General features: G+C 49.4%; 1 protein-coding gene across 1 annotated transcript in view; it reads left to right on the top strand.

Annotated features, from left to right (window-relative positions):
* The window catches only part of CWF19L2 (CWF19 like cell cycle control factor 2), a 195,843-nt gene that overhangs the window by 124,744 nt on the left and 49,365 nt on the right, over nucleotides 1-21,734 (top strand). Inside the window, exon 13 of the mRNA XM_075331313.1 lies at nucleotides 6,681-6,893. Coding sequence (XP_075187428.1) covers nucleotides 6,681-6,893 — 213 coding nt within the window. The remainder of the gene's footprint in view (nucleotides 1-6,680; nucleotides 6,894-21,734) is intronic.

Below are 21,734 nucleotides of genomic sequence, written 5' to 3'. Positions count from 1 at the left end.
CCTTACCCTGTGTCAGTAACCTCAATGTGAGAAAGGACAGAGAAGGACGGGGGCCCAACTGCAGCCCTGGTGCATGGGCAGCTATATAGATGAAATGCCTAGCTCAGAGAGAGGGACCACATCCCCATTTGTACAGAGCGTAAAAAAAAATACAGAAAAATGGAAAATCAATGAGCCGGAGCACAAGGTGGTATACGTGCTATAGGAGCATCTTCACACTGTGGCCATTTCAGACAAAACCCATGAGAAAAACCAAAATGACCATATACTCTATAGAAAATAAATAGGTAGTACATGTAAATAACATGGGGTATTTGGTCAAAGGAGTCGCATCAGTGCTGCTCTACTATTAAAAACCTTACCCTGTGTCAGGGACCTCAAAAAGTACAGAGAAGGGCTACAGCCTCTTGTCCATGGGAAGCTATATAGATGATATGCCTAGCTCAGAAAGAGGGACCACGCCCCCATTTGTATAGAGCACAAAAAAATACAGAAAAAAGGAAAACAAATGAGCCGGAGCACAAGTTGGTATACGTGCAGTAGGAGCATGTTTACACTGGCCATTTCAAAGAAACTCAATAAAAAAAAAACGCAAAATGAGCGTATACCCTATAGAAAGTAAATAGCAGTACTACATGTAAATAAAATAAGGTACTTGATCAAAGGTGTACCCAGTCAGGTCGGTCCTGGTCTAGTATTAAATACCTTACGCTGTGTCAGGAACCCCAATAAGGACAGAGAAGGACCTAGCTCAGAAAGAGGGACCACACCCCCATTTGTATAGAGCACAAAAAATAACAGAAGAAAGGGGAAAAAAAATGAGCCGGAGCACAAGTTGGAATATGTGCACTAGTAAGAGCACTTTCACACCACGGCCATTTCACAGACAAAACCTGCAATTATCCAGGTATGCAGGGTTGCTCTTTAATGTAAGGTCTTATCTACGTACCTATAGCGTTATAACGTGTATGCCGACACATACCGGCCCAACAGAGGCCATAATACACATGTAAGTATAAAAGCACATAGAGAAGAAAATAGCATCAATCCTGAAGAAGGCAGAAACTGATACGAGGAACATGGCATCTGCTCCTATTCCCTCCCGACTCTAAATATAACAATCAGAATTAGTCTCTGGATCTTCGATAATCTGATTTCAATTCTGTGTTCCACAATGATATTTTGGGATCTTCATTAAAATGGGGGTTTTCTACTAATCTTGTAAAAACAACAAAATTGAGCAGTGATTCTCCAAATCCTCCACCCCAAAAAAACTGAAAATGCCTAGGTTATTAGCCACCTCTGTAGTCTGTCAGAGGTGGCCGGTTTCCTAAATAAGTTGAGCTTCGCTATAGAGCAGTATCGGAGCGCACTAGTCGTCCAGGGCGGTCACCCATGCTGCCAGCCAGAATGGTCAGTCCTCAGGAGCATGCAGGGAGGCAGAGGAGCGGTGCGCTCCTGCAGAGGAATAATGAGAGTAAGCCTTTAATGAAGAGACACACGGTAGCCGTTATTGCACGTTCTCCATCTATAACAGCTGCTTTTCTATAGTCTCTTTTTGTGCAATAATATAGGAAACGTGCAGAAAATAAGCCTCAACTTTTGTATCAACCAGCAACTGTGTCTCCCAGAAGGTCCATGTATTGGTCATGGTCAGATGCCTTTCTCTCAAGGGGGAACCCTGAGGTTTTCTGTACCACTTACTGGGAAATGCCATGGCTGTCAGGCATGTCTTCTCTCGAAAAAGATGTGGCTCACAGGCTTCTTTTACTTGTAGGTGTGGGGATTGTCTTGTCAAACCTTGACGTACAGACAGTTGAGTTTAGGGCTTAAGGGTCAAACACATTGTGAATTCATAGACGCATACTTAAATGCAAGGTTAGACTGAAGAAAATGAGGTAAAATAGGTTTAGGATTTCCCTGGTGGGCTAGGGTAGTGGAGAGGTTAATACCAGCTTTTCTGAGTAGTAGCCTAGAGCAGAAACTTATTTTTGCCAGCTTCATTAGTGGAATAGTTTAGTAAATGAGTTAAAGCTGGCTTCTCTGCTGGTCTAGAGTAATAGTGGGTAATAATGTCTACTTGTATTATGAACGTCTGGGGTCTTAATGTCTGATTCCCTGGTGCTTTATTGTATTGGATGAGTTATTACCTGGTGGACGGAGCCAGTGAACTCCGCTTACTGGGCTATTACTTGGTGTACGGAACCAGTGAGCTCTGCTTATTGGGTTACCTGGTGGACTGAGCCAGTGAACTCGGCTTAGGCTAATTTCACACATCAGTTTTTTGCAATCAGGCACAATCCGGTTTGTGCCTGATGCAACGGATCCGTGTTAGAGTGTGTTAAACTGATGCGACGGATCCGGTAAAAAAACGGATCCGTTTTTTTTTGTTTTCATTTTACAAAGCTGAGAGAGAGGGAGAGACCCCGTCATCACCGCACACACCCCAGCACTCCCGCACGCACCATCACCGCACACACCCCGGCATTCCCGCACGCATCATCCCCGCATACACCCCGACACTCCCGCACGCATCATCCCCGCACACACCCCGCACTCCCGCACGCATCATCCCCGCACTCCCGCACGCATCATCCCCGCACACACCCCGACACTCCCGCACGCATCATCATCACCGCACACCCCGACACTACCTCAGTGACGTCACCGCTGACAGCACGACTCCCTCAGTTGCTGCATGGAACTGATAGAGAGCAGCGTTGTTCGACGGCCGCTCCTGTCAGCTTCATGTAGCAGAGCTGAAAGCGTCGCGGGACCTCTGTGGTTTACGTCGGACCAGGAGGGGTATTTGGGGATTTTAATAAAATGGTGAAAGAGGGTGTTTTTTTTTTTTGTCCTTTATTCCAAATAAAGTATTTTTTTGGGTGTATGTGTTTTATTTACTTTCACTTACAGGTTAATCATTGGGGGTATCTCATAGATGCCTCCCATGATTAACCCCTTATTACCCCGATTGCCACCGCACCAGGGTAATTCAGGATGAGCTGGGTAGAGTCCAAGGACTGTCGCATCTAATGCATGCGGCAATTCCGGGCGGCTGCTGGCTGATATTGTTAGGCTGGGGGGCTCCCCATAACGTGGAGATTCCCATCCTGAGAATACCAGCCTTCAGCCGTGTGGCTTTACCCTGGCGGGTATCAAAATTGGGGTAACCGCACGCCATTTTTTTTTAATTATTTATTTATTTTACTGCAAGATATAGACCCGCCCACTGGCGGCTGTGATTGGTTGCAGGGAGACAGCTGTCACTCAGCGTGGGGGCGTGTCTGACTGCAACCAATCATAGGCATCGGTGGGTGGGGAAAGCAGTGTATACGAGATTGAATAATTGGCGGCAGCCATTTTCAAATCAGGAGAAGCCGCCACAGCAGTGTGACAGCCGTGCAGCACCGCGCCCGTGATCGGTGGGTGAGAGTGAGTGAATGAGTCAGTCAGTGAGTGTGAGTGTGTGTGTGTGAGAGAGAGAGAGGCTGGGGCCACACAGGGCACTACTGCGATGCTCGCATGACACTCTGCTTGTGCTGGCAGCATAGCAGGAGCCGAGTGTCATGTTAGTGTCCCTGCGTCTGCGGTCCGACCGTGCGAGCGAACCTCAGCTGCGGGGGGGCGGGCCGTCTCTCAGCAGGGGTGGCGGGCTGGCACGGAGGAGGGGAAGGTGGGATTTATCTCCCTCTCTCCTCCGTAGCCGGCTATTGCGACTCTCGCTCTGCATGCATGGTACACCGGTGTACCGCGAGTGCAGTGCGATTTTTCACTTGCCCCATTCACTTGAATGGGTGCGAGAGAAAAGAGTCTCGCATTACAGGTGCAGCATGCTGCGATTGTTTTCTCGGTCTGATTAGGGCTGAGAAAATAATCGCTCATGTGTGCTGATACATAGGCTAGAATTGGTCCGAGTGGAATGCGATGTTTTATCGCACTCCACTCGCACCGATTTTCTTAGGCCAGAGAATCACTTCTTGGCATGCTCAGAAGTAAAAACCGAATCTGGTACATACTTCCGGCATTTGATGCATGCCACCGGATTCGGCGTGCATAGACTTTCATTATGCACCATGCCGCACCCGGCGCTGTGCGTTTTTTTTATGAGACAAAAAAACGTTGCGTGAAACGTTCCGTGCGGCTGCCGCATTCATTAATTAAGCCGCATCCGGAAAAAGCCGGATGCAACGCAAGGTCATCAGGCACAATCCGGCGACAATACAAATCAATGGGGATAAAATGGATGCCGGTACCCGATCCATTTTAACCATTTTTTTCCGGATTGTGCCTGATGGGAAAAACCTGATGTGTGAAAGTAGCCTTACTGGGTTATTACTTGGTGGATGTAGCCGGTGAGCTCTGCTAACTGGGTTATTACCTGGTGGACAGAACCAGTGAGCTCTGCGCACTGGGTTATTATTGAGAAAAATTAAGTGATCCAGCTTCCACGATACTTAAATAAAACTCCAATTTTAATGAAAAATTCTTTAAAAAACCAACATCCAAATAGAAATGAAATATAATACAGCAGGACCGATAATTGCACGACCACCACCAGATGCGTTTCAAGTCACTTGCTCTTAAACTTGGTGAGTTTACTGGTGGTCGTGCAATTATCGGACCTGCTGTATCACATTTCATTTCTATTTGGATGTTGTTTTTTTTTTAAAGAATTTTTCATTAAAATTGGAGTTTTATTCAAGTATCGTGGAAGCTGGATCACTTCATTTTTCTCATCTGTGCCTGACGCTGAGCAGAAGCGGGATCTCGTGCTTCTTACTGCCGACAATTGGAGCGGTCTTTGGGATGAGCTGGACTTTTTTTTTCTACCAGTACTGGGTTATTACCTGGTGTATGTAGCAGGTGAGCTCTGCTTACTGGGCTATTACCTGGTGGGCAGAGCCGGTGAGCTCTGCTTACTGGGCTATTACCTGATGGACGGAGACGGTGAGCTCTGCTTACTGGGCTTTTACCTGGTGGACGGAGTCGGTGAGCTCTGCTTACTGGGCTATTACCTGGCAGATGGAGCCGGTGAGCTCTGCTTACTGGGCTATTTCCTGGTGGACGGAGCCTGTGAGCTCTGCTTACTGGACTATTACCTGGTGGACAGAGCCAGTGAGATCTGCTTACTGGGTTATTACCTCGTGGACAGAGCCAGTGAGATCTGCTTACTGGGTTATTACCTCATGGATGGAAGCGGTGAGCTCTGCTTACTGGGCTATTACCTGGTGGACGGAGCCGGTGAGCTCTGCTTACTGGGCTATTACCTGGTGGATGGAGTCGGTGAGCTCTGCTTACTGGGCTATTACCTGGTGCACGGAGCCGGTGAGCTCTGCTTACTGGGCTATTACCTGATGGACGGAGACGGTGAGCTCTGCTTACTGGGCTTTTACCTGGTGGACGGAGCCGGTGAGCTCTGCTTACTGGTCTATTACCTGGTGGATGGAGTCGGTGAGCTCTGCTTACTGGGCTATTACCTGGTGCACGGAGCCGGTGAGCTCTGCTTACTGGGCTATTACCTGATGGACGGAGCCAGTGAGCTCTGCTTACTGGGTTATTACCTGGTGTATGTAGCAGGTGAGCTCTGCTTACTGGGCTATTACCTGGTGGGCAGAGCCGGTGAGCTCTGCTTACTGGGCTATTACCTGATGGACGGAGACGGTGAGCTCTGCTTACTGGGCTTTTACCTGGTGGACGGAGTCGGTGAGCTCTGCTTACTGGGCTATTACCTGGCAGATGGAGCCGGTGAGCTCTGCTTACTGGGCTATTTCCTGGTGGACGGAGCCTGTGAGCTCTGCTTACTGGACTATTACCTGGTGGACAGAGCCAGTGAGATCTGCTTACTGGGTTATTACCTCGTGGACAGAGCCAGTGAGATCTGCTTACTGGGTTATTACCTCATGGATGGAAGCGGTGAGCTCTGCTTACTGGGCTATTACCTGGTGGACGGAGCCGGTGAGCTCTGCTTACTGGGCTATTACCTGGTGGATGGAGTCGGTGAGCTCTGCTTACTGGGCTATTACCTGGTGCACGGAGCCGGTGAGCTCTGCTTACTGGGCTATTACCTCATGGACGGAGACGGTGAGCTCTGCTTACTGGGCTTTTACCTGGTGGACGGAGCCGGTGAGCTCTGCTTACTGGTCTATTACCTGGTGGATGGAGTCGGTGAGCTCTGCTTACTGGGCTATTACCTGGTGCACGGAGCCGGTGAGCTCTGCTTACTGGGCTATTACCTGATGGACGGAGCCAGTGAGCTCTGCTTACTGGGCTTTTACCTGGTGGACGGAGCCGGTGAGCTCTGCTTACTGGGTTATTACCTGGTGGATGAAGCCGGTGAGCTCTGCTTACTGGGATATTTCCTGGTGAATGGAGCCGGTGAGCTCTGCTTACTGGGTTATTACCTGGTGAATGGAGCCGGTGAACTCTGCTTACTTCCACATAAATCTGTATATCCAGAATAAGGTACCTGTGGCTTATTTATTTGATGAAAACTGAGTTCTTTAATAAAATAAATATGATCCTAACACATGTGATTATCTGGAACATAATCGTTACGAATTCTACTTGGAGATCTAATGTTGCCGGTTCACACCTTGATTGAAAATATTCACAGCTTCAAAGGAAAAAATTATTTCAGCTTTGTGGAACTAAATTGTTGGAGATTTTTGTTTTCACAGCTCAGAGAGAAGACTGACCAGGATTACTACACCCTGGATGACATGTTTGTCTCAAAAGCAGCAAAGAAGGAGCGAGCAAACGAGGAAGAGGAGAGAGAAAGGCAACAAGCCATTGCCGAGCACCGGAGACTGGCCGCCAGAATGGAGAAATGCCCTTTCTGCTTTGATAACGCTGAACTGCCGAAGCATCTGATCATTGCTATAGGCGTGAAGGTGAGAGGTGATGATTTACCCCCAGTCGCAGGTATCACAAATGGGACTTCTAGCAGTGTTTCCTTAGGGGCGTATGCACACCGGCTTTCCATTTTTTTTTTTTTTAATTTTGCGGTAATATATCAATATTTGTTAGTGTAGCAGCATGGCAGATGACATTTTGAAAAAAAACTCATACACGCTGCGGAGAAACACCTCAGCGCCAATTAACCAGCACTGTAGATGTTTAATTCACTGCAGGACAGTGTAAAATCCCCTATAGAAATTGACACATAATGTCACAGGAAGTAATGTGCTACAAATCCTCAGCATCTCCATCAAGAAATCCGCACCGAATTTTGACACTGTTTTTCTGGAGCCAATAATTCCCATGGGAACGTACTCTACATGCCGAGAAAAGGCACATGGTTGTGTAGGGCATTGTGTTATTCTTCAGCACCACATATCTGATTTGACAGCAGGATTATTGCACAGGTGTGCCTTAGGCTGGCCAAATAAAAGGCCACTCTATAATGTGCAGTTTTATAGTTTTAAGGGGGTCAGAAAACCAGTCAGTATCTGTGGCGACCACCATTTGCCTTAAGTAGTGCAACACATCTCCTTCGCATAGAGTCGATCAGGTTGTTGATTGTGGCCTGTGGGATGTTGGTCCTCTCCTCTTCAGTAGCTGTGAAGTTGCTGGATATTGGCAGGAACTTGAACACACTGTCGTATACTCCGATCCAGAGCATCCCAAACATGCTCAATGAGTGACCTGTCCGGTGAGTATGCGGCCATCCAAGAACTGGGTTGTTTGTAGCTTTGTGGAATTATGCAAAGATCCTTGTAACATGGCGCCGTGCATCATACTGCAATATGAGGTGATGGTCGTGGATGAGGCACAACAATCTCATCACGATATCTCTGTGGATCCAAAGTGGCATCAATAAAATGCACCTGTGTTCATTGTCCATAACATACCCCTGCCCAAACCATAACCCCACAGCCAATGGATTCACAATGTTGACATCATCAAACTGCTCACCCACAGAAAGCCATACACTCAGTCTGCCCTCTGCCCTGTACAGTGAAAACCAGGATTCATCTGTGAAGAGAAAACCTCTCCAACGTGCCAGACAACATCGAATGTGAGCATTTACCCACTCAAGTCGGGTAGGACGATGACCTACAGTCAGGTGGAGACCCCCGCTGAGGATGAGGAGCAGCAGAGGAGCTTCCCCAAGACAGTTCTGACAGTTTGTGTAGAAATTCTCTGGTTTTGCACCGATTGTTGCAGCCGCTGTCCGGGAGGCCGGTCTCAGATGATCTTGGAGGTGAAGATGCTGGATGTGGAGGTCCTGGGCTGGTGCGGTTACACGTGGTCTGCGGTTGTGAGGCCGGTTGGATGTTCTGCTACACTCTCTAAAATGTCTTTGGAGACAACTTATAGTAGACAAACGTTCAATTCATGGACAACAGCTCTGGTGGACATTCCTGCAGTCAGCAGCCAAATTGCACGCTCCCTCAAAACCTGTGATATCTGTGGCATTGTGCTGTGTGATCAAACTGCACATTTAATTGTGGCCAGCCTAAGGCACACCTGTGTAATAATCACGCTGCCTAATCAGCATCTTGATATGTCGCACCTGTGAGGTGGATGGATTATCTCGGCAAAAGAGAAGAGCTCAATAACAGATTTAGACAAATTTGTGAACAATATTTGAGAGATAGAAAAAGTCTTAGATCTTTAAGTTCAGCTTATGAAACATGGGAGCAAAACCCAAAACTGTTGTGTTTTATATTTTTGCTCTATGTATATGTAATATATTATATTATTTTTTCTGGGCTAGTTTGAGCAAGAGAAGTTTTGCAGACTTAGCCTGGGAACCTAGCGAGGCTGCCAACCGGCAAAAAGACAATACACAGGAACAGATGAGTCAGAGAAAAGACATCTTAATGTAATCTATTCTTCTCCAGTGTAAATATCAGGACACCAGGGGATTGTCTCACCACATTTGCTAAACAAGCCCCGTTTGCCGGAGCACATAACATGGATTTCTCTGTTTAGCATATGAAAACAATCTCTCCTATAAGCAGGGGGCCGGCGGAGAGGATATGAGGAGTCATGTTCATTTTGGACCAGTGTTTTGGAATAATGACCTTTTACTGACAAGGATAAATATTAGAGCGGCTCTTGTAAACTGATCAAATACTGGTCATATATTAAGTAGCATCTGTCGCTAGGACCTGGAGGCTGTTGCAACTGAAGTTGTAGACTGCAATTTTCAGGAAAGTTAGGCCTAAGACACACGGCATAAAAACCAGAGCAAGTGGAATGTGATGAAACATCGCATTCCACTCGGACCAATATTACTCTGTGTCAGTACCCATGAGCAATTATTTTCTCGGCCCCAATCGGACCGAGAAAATAGTCGCAGCATGCTGTGGGTGCAATGCGATCATTATTTCTCTCGCACCCATTCAAGTGTATGGGGCGAGAGAAAGATCCCACTGCACTCGCGGTACACCGGTGTACCGTGAGAATGGCAATAGCCGACAACGGAGGAGAGAGGGAGAGAAATCCCTCCCTCCCCTCTATAGCACCGGCCCTCCCCTCCTCTTCACCGACCCTCCCCTCCTCAGCGCTGGCCCGAGTGTCATGCAAGGATCGCATTAGTCCCTGTGTGGCCCCGGGCTTAAAGGGTACGAGCAAAAGAGGGAGGATGCACAGCCGCAATAGTAGTGATAATGGATATAAGGGTGCACAGTTGCCAAGCAATGACAACAGACAAGGGAGAAAAAGTGCTTGACAATATATGGCACTCAATGAATAAAAATTATAAAATTTTATTAGTGCATAATTAAAACCATACAGTATTACATAAAAATTTACACCACCATATAAACCAAGGGCCCCTTAGGCACCTAAATTCCTTAACTATATAATAGTATAAATCTTGCCAAAACCAAATAGCAGAGAAATCTCCTAATAGAGCACAAGAAAATATAGAGGAATATCTCAATACTATCAGAAAATGCAAGATAGGACAAGGTAGGACAAAGGGTGTCTCCCCTTTAGGCTCGGTTCATCTTTGCCTTACTGTCAGTTTTTTAGCATGAATAGTTCTCAATTAGTCACTTTTTGATTTGCGACAAATTAATCAATGGATTTGCCCCTCTTAGTGTTTTATCTTGTTTTGTTAGTTTTCTGATTTTTACATGAAAGCTTCTTAAAGGGAATCTGTCACTGGGTTTTTGCTACGTCATCTGAGCGCACCATAATGTAGAAAGAAACCCTGATTCCAGTCATGTATCACTTAGATTACTGGCTGCAGCAGTTGTGACACAATCAGAGTTTTAGGTGTAGCATGTAGCAGAGCTGAAAAAGCTAACTCCGCCCACACCACAGTTGTGTACAGTGACAGTGAGCTGGGGTGGTGGTCGGTCTAGTAGGCACGTGAGCTGTAGTCCAGCAGTGATAATTTCCTGCTGATTAAACACTTATTGAATTGAAGAAGCAGCGCACAGCCTAATAAGTGACACATCCCTGAAATCTGTGTCTCAGCACTACCTCATACTGTCCTCAGATTACATAGCAAAAGCCTGCGAACAGATTCCCGTCAAGCCAATGTATCTTTTAGATATATTTAGGCAGTTTAGATACAATTGACCTTTTGCGCTAAAAATCATAAAACAGGTCAAAAACGAAAAAAAATGTTTTGTTTTCCACAAAATTTATGAAACGTGCATAAAATGGAAACCAAAACCACAAGGAAAAATTGGCACAGGCGCAGGTTCGGAGTATGGAGAATGTTGGTCTAAGATCATTAGCGGACCAGAGGGCATAGGTAGGGTAGGTTGCGGTCTGACGAGGGGTAGATGTCTAACGTGACGACGCGTTTTGGCTTTCTGAAAGCCTTCTTCAAGGTCACAACATTTTTGATTAGAACAGCTGCACCTCTTGTCAGACCGCTAATGCTGCACATATACAATTTTTGTATGAATTTTTAATGAAGATTTGAAAATTAAGTATTTTTATATACTAAACCATTTTGCCTGCTCGCTGGATTTGCTCTCCATTCTTCCAAAATTCAAAAAATGCGTTTTCCCTTCCGAGCCCTGCCGTGCATCCAAACAGTAGTTTTCCACCACATATGGGGTATTGGTGTGCTCAGGAGAAATTGCACAACAAATTATTTGTGGTCCATTTTGTAATGTTACAATTATAAAAATGAAAACATTTGGGGTTGAAGCAAAATGTATTTTTTTATTTTTAGTGCTCAACATTATAAAATTCTGTTAAGCACCTGTGGGTTCAAGATGCTCACCACATATCTAATTAAATTCATTGAGGAGTGCAGTTTCCAAAATGGGATGACGTATGGTAGGTTTCAAGTGGTTAGGGTCGTCGAGGGGCAGCGAGCGTCCAGGAGTGGGACCCACTGGGCTGTACACCGAACTCCCCTTGGTAGTAGCTAACCTGGAGCTAACCCCTATACAGGGATTGTTGGGTGCAGCCCCAGGGGGCCTAAATGCACTGCAGCCAGTGCCAGTGTAGTAAGCTTTGACGGACTGGTGAGTCACTGATGTCCAATACAAGTGTGCTCAGATGTGGCAGCACGGAGGTGCAGGCTTGGACGTGACAGCACGGCGATAGTAGCTTAGATGTGGCAGTATGGGGATAGTAGCTCAAACATGGCAGCATGGAGGTAGAGATGGTAACAGGTGCTGGAAAGAGACACAAGTTAGCAATAACGAGTCACTGGTACAAAATACAAGGGCGCAGGGTCAGACACAGTAACACGTATGGGACCTGAGAGCTAGCAAAACACTAATGATAGGCAACGTTGCTCAGGTGCCTAAATAGAAGGCTTAAATACCTTCAGAGTAATAGCTAACCTCAAGGATCACTTCCATGTAATGGAACGCCGGCCCCTTTAAGAAAGGGGGTGGGGCCATGCACACACCTTACGTTCACTCCCAGATGGCCTGCGTGCGCCCTGGAAGCAAGAGGAATTCGAGGCAAGAACTGGACGCATGGAACTGGCAGGCGGGTGAGGAGAGCGGCGCTCCCGCCGCAGCCTGGGAGCAGGAGTTTGTGGGGTTGCCTGACCGGGCTCTACATTAGGCACATCAGAGGCTTTCCAATTGTGACACTGTGTCTATCGATTCCAGCCAATTTTGCTTTCCAAAAGTCAAGTTGTGCTCCTTCCCTTTCAAGTTCTGCTGTCCTCCCAAACAGTAGGTTTTCACGACATATGGGGTTCCAGCGTACTATTCCTGCCCTTGTCTGTCTGACTGCACCGGAATTAACATCTATAATGGCGACAGGCAGGCAGACAAGCGCGGGAATAGATAACTTGACCCACATATTCCCTTCCTGTTGCACCTGTCAATCAAATAGCAGTGCATTGCTGGAACTTGCACATATTTCTGAAATAAAACATCCAATCTCAGAACAAAAGCTCTGCTTACATTCAGCCTCCTAGAGCCTGTATAGAACTGGCTTTACTTTATATATGAAAATCCTGCTGGTTGGTTCCCTTTAAGCACAGCGCCCCCTCAATTTTTTAACCCCTCCCGCAGTGATGTGCTAGACCTCCAGTGCAGATCTGTTCAGCATTCAGGAGTGAAACTTTGCATAGGAAAAATTTGATACAGAGCTTGATTCTAAGGGGTACTTTGCACACTACGACATCGCAGCTGCGATGTCGGTGGGGTCAAATCGAAAGTGACGCACATCCGGCGTCGTTGTCGATATCTGAGTATGTGAATCCTTTTTACTACAATTAACGAGCGCAAAAGTGTCGAAATTGTGTGATCGGTGTAGTGCCGGTCATTTCCATAATTTCGCTACAGCGACAGGTACGATGTTGTTCCTCGTTCCTGCGGCAGCACACATTGCTGTGTATGAAGCCGCAGGAGCGAGGAACATCGCCTCACTTGCATCCCGGCTGCTATGAGAAGGAAGGAGATGGGCGGGATGTTTACGTCCCACTCATTTTCGCCCCTCTGCTTCTATTGGCCGCCTGCCGTGTGACGTTGCTGTGACGCCGCACGACCCGCCCCCTTAGGAAGGAGGTGGGTCGCCGGCCAGAGTGACGTCGCAGGGCAGGTAAGTGCGAGTGACGCTGCCGTAGTGATAATGTTCGCTACGCCAGGAATTACATGATATCGCAGCTGCGACGGGGGGGGGGGGGGACTATCGCGCTCGGCATCGCTACCATTGGCTTGCGATGTCGTAGTGTGCAAAGTACCCCTAACAGCTGGTGATGGCTCCAACAGCCTGATCCTAACCGATTACATATGTTACAGCTTGGGGTCATCAAACCCATTTTAATCTCACAATTATAAGTCATTATTATTATTATATAAACATGTCCAAAACCGCACGTTTTGTAACCAGTGTGTTTTTTTTCGGCCAGCACTGTTGTTTTTGGTGCAGACAAAAAAAAAAGAAGCTGCAATTATGCTCCATGTAGGATATTTAATTTTCCAGGTTTAGAGTTGAATTCCTTGAATTCCTATTAGAACCAAGCGTTCAATCTGATTTTTTGTGCCGTGTGATCCTGAGATGTGGACGCAGGTGTCGTCATGCCCTGAGGATCTTGCATGGCTGCTGTCCTGTCTTCTGATAATGTAATTATATTGCCAGGTTACGTCTGGTGAAATGTCACTTCTCGCCCGACGCCAGTGCTGAAATCATACAGACATCCATGTTTTGTCACCGGTCACATGGATTGTGGTACAATATGTGCAGTATTAGAGCTGTCTCTTTGACAGGTGCGCTGGCACCAGCTTTCCATGACTTGTGCTACGGAGACAGCGGGGGTCCCCACATCCCGTATAACGTAATTAATCCTGCAGATACTTTGAATATTGTCGCTGTACTGATTGCTCTTTTTAATTATTTTTTGGCAAATCCATAATCGGAGTCACCAATTTTATTAAGTTCTAATTTGCGCATCATCATATTACTCGTTAATGGGGATCTCAAGATATGAGGATTAAAAAAAATAAAAAAATAATAATTCTGAACATTTTGCATTTGCAAAGCTACAATTTCTAGCATGTCCTTGTATAAACAAGAGAGAATAAAGAATAGTTATCAGAACTGGTGCTAAAGATATGGGAGTAGTTGTCCAGTTATTAGATGTTAAAGGGATTTTGTCTGCAGGTTTTCGCTATATATTCTGAGATAGGAGTTGAGACACTGATTTCAGGGATTTGTCACTTGTTAGGCTGTGTGCTGTTGTCTCAGTACAATGATTATTTTATCAGCTGGAGATTATCACTGCCCAGACTAGCTTCCTGCTTGACACCTAGTCCAACCACACCCCCAGCACTGATAAGCAGCTCACTCTCAATAGAGCTGTGGTGTGGGGTTTGACTAGCTTTCTGAGCGCTGTTACATCTAGAAATTTTAATATCTGCTGCACCCAGTAATCTAAGTGACACATCGCTGGAATCAGGGTAACTTTTCCTATATAATGCTGCTCTCAGATGAGGTAATAACATTTTTGTGACAAATGCCCTTTAAACTGCATATGTGTGTGATGTATGATCTATAGAGAAGTATTATGTCGAAACCATCCTCTTCCAATGTCTTGTGTATTTCATCCAATGATGTTGCTATCAAGTCTGCTGAGACCAGTAGTTCCACAATTGATTACCGCCAACCATACTGTCACGACTTTCTGTCTGTCCTCTCTATGAAGAACACTCATGGTTCCACAGCAATAAATTGACAGGACAGGAAGCCGCTCCGCAGGTCAGTTTATATTGCTGGAAAACAAGCACAGTGGGCATGGGATTTCTAGAAATCCTTCCATTGTGCTTATACTGTACAACTTAGCATTTTGGATGTATCGAAAATATGCTGCGTCCAAAACGCTGTGAACCCTGATAGTGGGCACGCAGCCTTAAAGTGTACCTGTCACCAGGATTTACCTATATAACCTAAAGTAGGGGTCTCAAACTCGGCTGGGTGTATGGCCGCACTGAGGAAAAAAAGACTATATTACGTACCGGTAATGGGATTTTCCTGAATCCACGACAGCACCCACGAGAGAGGGATCCGCCCCCTTCAGGACAGGAAACCTACAGATAAAAAGGGGCGGTCCCCCTCCCTCATCAGTTGGTTGCAGAGACCGGGAGAGGAACCGCCAAAGAATTAGTAAATAACACAGACCAATCCCAGGACACCGAAGCGTGAGAAAAAACAAACAAAGAAAGGGCAGGGGTGTAAAGGGTGTTGTCGTGGACTCAGGAAAATCCCATTACCGGTACGTAATATAGTCTTTTCCTTTCGTCACGACAGCACCCACGAGAGACTTAGAGAGAAGACACTGAGGGCGGGGATAACCACGTGAAGAGCCAAGCTGCCAAATGGAAGGTCAGTGGAAGAACCAAAGGCCAGCCGGCAGAGCCCGGAAAAGTGGAAGGAGAAGACCAGGTCACAGCCTTACAAAACCGTCGAGGAGACATCCGCCACAGCCACCAAGTAGGAGGCCACCTCCCAGGAGAACGATCCGTCACCGAGGATGACAGGAGAACAGGCTGCACCACAGACGCGAGGGAAACAGTAGCCCACAGCCATCGGGGCAAGAGACGGCACGACACCAGAGGAGCACAGCCGGAACCCTGAAAGACAAAAAAAAGACCCATCCAGCCGCCAAGGGGCCGCCGAGCGACCCAGGGGGGGGGACACAGCGCCCCCCCAATCAAGGACGCGAAAGTAAGGAAGGGAGAAAGAGCACATGACAGAGAGGGGCTCGAAGGGCGCAAAGGGTAGGGCGCCCAACCCTAGAGCAAGACCCCAGGGAGGAGAGCCGGTATACGGACCGGCTGGCAGCGGCCCCCAGCCGGAAGGAAGCGCACAACTCCTCAGAACCCGCAAGACGGGATTTAAACAGGCGCCCAGGGCAGAAACAGGCACCCGGAGGGGACCGACCGAGAGACCCATAACCCTTCCCGACAGGAGAACGGCAGAACAGAGGACAACGGAATACAGCAGATGAGGAGGTAGGAAGGGAGGGCAGGAAGAGCATCCACAGCCGACCACAAGGTTGGGTGCGGGACTGGCGGCCTACAGCGCAGCAAGGACGGGAAGGCAGCAACGCCCCGACAAAAAACACACCGGCAAGGGGAGTTCCGTGACGCGGGGGGAAGGAAGGGACTCCGTGACAGGAGGGCTGGCCGGGACGGAAGAACCTTGGGGCGCTCGAACAAGCACGGCACCCAGGAGAGAGAACCAGGGACGGCAGGGCCAGAAGGGAGCAGCAAGGAACACCAGAAGCGAAGCATGAAGCCCGAGGCGCCAGGCCCGGCGCAAGGCCAGGGAGGCGCAAGGCGGCAGAGGCGGAAGACCAGAACACAGGCCCCCGCGGTCCAAAGGCCAAGAGTCACAGAGGCCCCGAGGCCAAGAGGCACAGGGGCCAAGAGGCACAGAGGCCAAGAGGTACAGACGCACAGAGGGCCAGACGCACAGAGGGCCAGACGCACAGAGGGCCAGACGCACAGAGGGCCAGACGCACAGAGGGCCAGACGCACAGAGGGCCAGACGCACAGAGGGCCAGACGCACAGAGGGCCAGACGCACAGAGGGCCAGACGCACAGAGGGCCAGACGCACAGAGGGCCAGACGCACAGAGGGCCAGACGCACAGAGGGCCAGAGGCACAGAGGGCCAGAGGCACAGAGGGCCAGAGGCACAGAGGGCCAGAGGCACAGAGGGCCAGAGGCCCAGACTGCCAGAGGCCAAGAGGCACAGAGGCCAAGAGGCACAGAGGCACAGAGGCCAAGAGGCACAGAGGCCAAGAGGCACAGAGGCCAAGAGCCACAGAGGGCAGAAGGCACAGAGGGCAGGAGGCCAGGAAACACAGAGGGCAGGAGGCACAGAGGCCCGAGGCCAGGAGGTACAGAAGCAGGAGGCACAGAGGCACAGGGTCCGGAGGCCCAAGGCCGGGAGGTCCAGAGGCCAGGAAGCCACAGAGGTCAAGAAGCCACAGAGGCCACAAAGGCCAGGAGGCCCAGAGACCAGGAAGGCCGGAGGTCAGGAGGCAAGGAAGCACAGAGGCCAGGAGGCCCGGAAGCACAGAGGCCAGGAAGCACAAGACCTGGAAGCACAGAGGCCGGAGACACGAGACCAGGAGGCAACAAAGGCACGTGGCCAGGAAGCACAAGGCACAGAGGCCCGAGGCCAGGAGGCACCTAGGCAGGAGGCACCGAGGCCAGGAGGCACCAAGGCCAGGAGGGAGAGAAGCCAGAGGCCAGGAGGCAGAGAGGCCCGAGGCCAGGAGGCACAGAGGCCCGAGGCCCGGAAGCACAGAGGCCAGGAAGCACGAGACCTGGAAGCACAGAGGCCGGAGACACGAGACCAGGAGGCAACAGAGGCACGTGGCCAGGAAGCACAAGGCACAGAGGCCCGAGGCCAGGAGGCACCGAGGCCAGGAGGCACCAAGGCCAGGAGGGAGAGAAGCCCGAGGCCAGGAGGCAGAGAGGCCCGAGGCCAGGAGGCACAGAGGCCCGAGGCCAGGAGGCACAGAGGCCCGAGGCCAGGAGGCACAGAGGCCCGAGGCCAGGAGGCGCAGAGGCCCGAGGCCAGGAGGCACAGAGGCCCGAGGCCAGGAGGAACAGAGGGATAGAGGCACGAGGCCAGGAAGCACAAGGCCAGGAATCACGAGGCCCGGAGCACGAGGCCAGGAAGCACGAGGCCAAGAAGCACGAGGCCAGGAAGCACGAGGCCAGGAAGCACGAGGCCAAGAAGCACGAGGCCAGGAGGCACAGAGGACCGGGGCCCCGAAGCACAGAAGCCCGGAGGCACCGAGGCCAAGCGGCACAGAGGCCAAGCGGCACCGAGGCCAACAGGCCCAGAGGCCAACAGGCCCAGAGGCCACAGAAGCCAGGAGGCCCAGAGGCCACAGAAGCCAGGAGGCCCAGAGGCCACAGAAGCCAGGAGGCCCAGAGGCCACAGAAGCCAGGAGGCCCAGAGGCCACAGAAGCCAGGAGGCCACAGAAGCCAGGAGGCGAGAGGCCACAGAAGCCCAGAGGCCACAGAAGCCAAGAGGCCCAGGGGCCACAGAAGCCAAGAGGCCCAGAAGCCACAGAAGCCCAAAGGCCACAGAAGCCAAGAGGCCCGGAGGCCACAGAAGCCAGGAGGCCCAGAGGCCACAGAGGCCACAGAAGCCAGGAGGCCCAGAGGCCACAGAAGCCAGGAGGCCCAGAGGCCACAGAAGCCAGGAGGCCCAGAGGCCACAGAAGCCAGGAGGCCACAGAAGCCAGGAGGCGAGAGGCCACAGAAGCCCAGAGGCCACAGAAGCCAAGAGGCCCAGGGGCCACAGAAGCCAAGAGGCCCAGAAGCCACAGAAGCCCAAAGGCCACAGAAGCCAAGAGGCCCGGAGGCCACAGAAGCCAAGAGGCCCGGAGGCCACAGAAGCCAAGAGGCCCGGAGGCCACAGAAGCCAAGAGGCCCGGAGGCCACAGAAGCCAAGAGGCCCGGAGGCCACAGAAGCCAAGAGGCCCGGAGGCCACAGAGGCCAGGAGTCCACAGGGGCCAGGAGTCCACAGGGGCCAGGAGTCCACAGGGGCCAGGAGGCCACAGAAGGCCACAGGAGGCCACAGAAGGCCACAGGAGGCCACAGAAGGCCACAGGAGGCCACAGAGGCCAGGAGGCCACAGAAGGCCACAGGAGGCCACAGAAGGCCACAGGAGTCCACAGGGGCCAGGAGTCCACAGGGGCCAGGAGTCCACAGGGGCCAGGAGTCCACCGAGGCCAGGAGGCCACCGAGGCCAGGAGTCCACAGGGGCCCAGAAGCTCACAGAGGCCAGGAGGGCACAGAGGCCACCGAGCGCAGACCAAGAGGGCACCCCAGCGCACACCCCAGTGCAGACACCACCAGGACGCCTTCCACAGAGAACAGAGGCGGCCAGGAATTCCACAGCATGTGGGACGCTGACGGCAGAGGGGCCGTCCCAGAAAGGGACCGACCCCGGACAGAAGGGCAGGGGGAAGAGGGCTGGCAGAGATCCACAGCCGAGCCCCCCCGATCCGCAGAAGCAGGAGCACTGCCGGGCTACCGTCGAGAAGACAGAACGCGGACGCGGCAGGCCCAGGACACCCCCTCCCGCGTGCACACGCCGTGCAGCTGTGAAGACGCAGGCACGCGTCAGGGAGAGGCTCCGGCCCAACCGCCATAGCAACTCACCATCACCGCCGCGTCCGGCCAGGATGGAGGGGACCACGGGCTTCACCAGGAACCTTCCCGGCCGCTCCCCCGGAAGCGCTCTCGTATACACTTCCGGGTCACTGCAGCAGGGAGCGTGCGCCGACGCGGCAGGGCCCCCCCCCGCCGCGCACACGTTCCGGTAGAAGCACGCTCTGCTGCAGGCGTCATATCCCTGGAGGCAAAGCCGGACCAGGAGAAAGAGGACGAGGTGCACCGGAGGACAGAGTCCACGAGGGGAGCTCCACCGACCGTGCTTCTGGATCCTGAGCTCCGCCGTTCCCTTGGAGACCGCACGGACTCAACTGGACCCAGGTACTGTAGGTTCCGATCCCTGCAGGACAGGAAACCAACTGATGAGGGAGGGGGACCGCCCCTTTTTATCTGTAGGTTTCCTGTCCTGAAGGGGGCGGATCCCTCTCTCGTGGGTGCTGTCGTGACGAAAGGAAAAATAATAATTTGGGGAGCCGCATTCTTTGCAGGACAAAGTGACATTTTTAGTGGTACCATAGTTTGTTTGTTTTTTTACACACCTTTGGATCACTGATTTTGAACATTTTTCACTTGTTTATTATAGCAAACAAGTACATTCTTTGTTTAAATATATAAAAAACAAAAACAAATGTTTTTGATGCTAAAAAAAAAAGTCATGCCTTATTTTTAATTGTTTTATTTTTTTTAAACATTTTATCCCTTTCTTTATAACTAATAGTGTTACAATTAGCACCATATAGTAATTTTGGCCAACATCTTTTAGTAATGTTCCCTATCTTGTTGTCATGTGCCCATCCTTTTCCCCTTGTAGTATTGTGCCCCATCCTTGTCCCCATCTTGTAGTAATGTGCCCAACCTTGTCCCCATCCTATAGTAATGTCCCCATCTTTGTCCCCATACTATAGTAATGTGCCCATCCTGTAGTAATGTTTCCATCCTTGTCCCCATCTTATAGTAATGTTCCCCATACTTGTCCCCTTGTAGTAATGTCCCTATCCTGTAGTACTGTGCCCATCCTATAGTAATGTCCCCATCCTATAATAATGTGCCCATGTTTGTCCGCATCCTGTAGTAATGTCCCCATTCTATAGTAAAGAGCACATCCTATAGTAATGTCCCCATTCTATAGTAATGTGCCCACCTTGTCCCCATCCTATAGTAATGTTCCCCATCCTTGTCCCCTTGTAGTAATGTCCCTATCCTGTAGTACCGTGCCCATCCTAGTCCCCATCCTATAGTAATGTCTCCATCCTATAGTAATGTGCCCATCTTTGTCCCCATCTTGTAATAATGTGCCCATTTTTGTCCCCATCCTGTAGTAATGTTCCCATCTAATAGTAAGGTGCCAATCCTATAGTAATGTCCCCATCCTATAGTAATGTGCCCACCTTGTCCCCATCCTATAGTAATGTGCCCACCTTGTCTCTCCATCCTATAGTAATGTCCCCAGCCTTGTCCCCATCCTATAGTAATGTGCTCACCTTGTCCCCATCCTATAGTAATGTGCTCACCTTGTCCCCATCCTATAGTAATGTGCCCACCTTGTCCCTATCCTATAGTAATGTGCCCATCCTGTAGTATTGTGTCCCATCACTGTCTCCTTTTACTAATCTGCCTATGCAGGTCCTCTTCTTGTAGTAATGTGCCCTTTCCTGGTCCGCTGCTTGTAGTTATATCCCCCTGGGCATTTTGCATTTTTCCGTTTTGTTTTTTTTTTCTCTTTCTTACAAGAGCCGTAACTTTTTTATTTTTCTTCAATTTTGCCATTTAAGGGCTTGTTTTTTTTGTGGGACGAGTTGTAGTTTTAAATGAAACCATACATTTTACCATACAGTGTACTGGTAAATGGCAAAAAAAAATTTCAAGTGTGGAAAAACTGCAAAAAAAGTGTGATCGCACAATAGTTTTTGGGATATTTTATTCCTTTTGTTCACTATATGGTAAAACTGATGTGTCGCTGTGATGTCTGAGGTCAGTGCGAGTTTGTAGACATCAAACATGAATAGCTTTACTTGTATCTAAGGGGTTAAAAAATCACAAGTTTGTCCAAAAAAAGTGGCGCACGTTTTGCGCCATTTTCCGAAACCCGTAGCGTTCTCATTTTTCTGGATCTATGGCTCAGTGATGGCTTATTTTTTGCATCTTGAGCTGATATTTTTAATGGTACCATTTTGAGCAGATGCTACACTTTGATCGCCAGTTATTGCATTTTGCGCAAAATTTGTGTCGACGAAAAAACTTAATTTTGGCATTTGGAATTTTTTTGCCGCTACGCCATTTACCGATCAGATTAATTGATTTTATATTTTAATCGAGCGTTTCTGAACGCGGCGATACCAAATGTGTGTATATTTTTTATTTTTTCACCCTTTAATTTTCAATGGGCTGAAAATTGAATTTGAACTTTAAGGTTTTTTTTTTAATTTTTTTAATTTTTTAAAACTTTTTTAATTTTTTTTTTATTTTACTAGGTCTCTTACGGGACCATAAGGATCAGCAATCTGATTGCTCTTCCATATCTCCAGATCACAGCTACACAGCCGAGATCTGCAGATACGCTGCTTTACGCTCAGTGCTGGCACTATGGCGACACTGAGAGAAAGTAACTCATGTTAGCTACAGGCGTCATCACATGACCCTGTGCTA

The sequence above is a fragment of the Anomaloglossus baeobatrachus genome (assembly GCF_048569485.1).
Source record: "Anomaloglossus baeobatrachus isolate aAnoBae1 chromosome 2 unlocalized genomic scaffold, aAnoBae1.hap1 SUPER_2_unloc_1, whole genome shotgun sequence".
Taxonomy (NCBI): domain Eukaryota; kingdom Metazoa; phylum Chordata; class Amphibia; order Anura; family Aromobatidae; genus Anomaloglossus; species Anomaloglossus baeobatrachus.
This window is presented reverse-complemented; position numbering and strand designations above follow the sequence as displayed.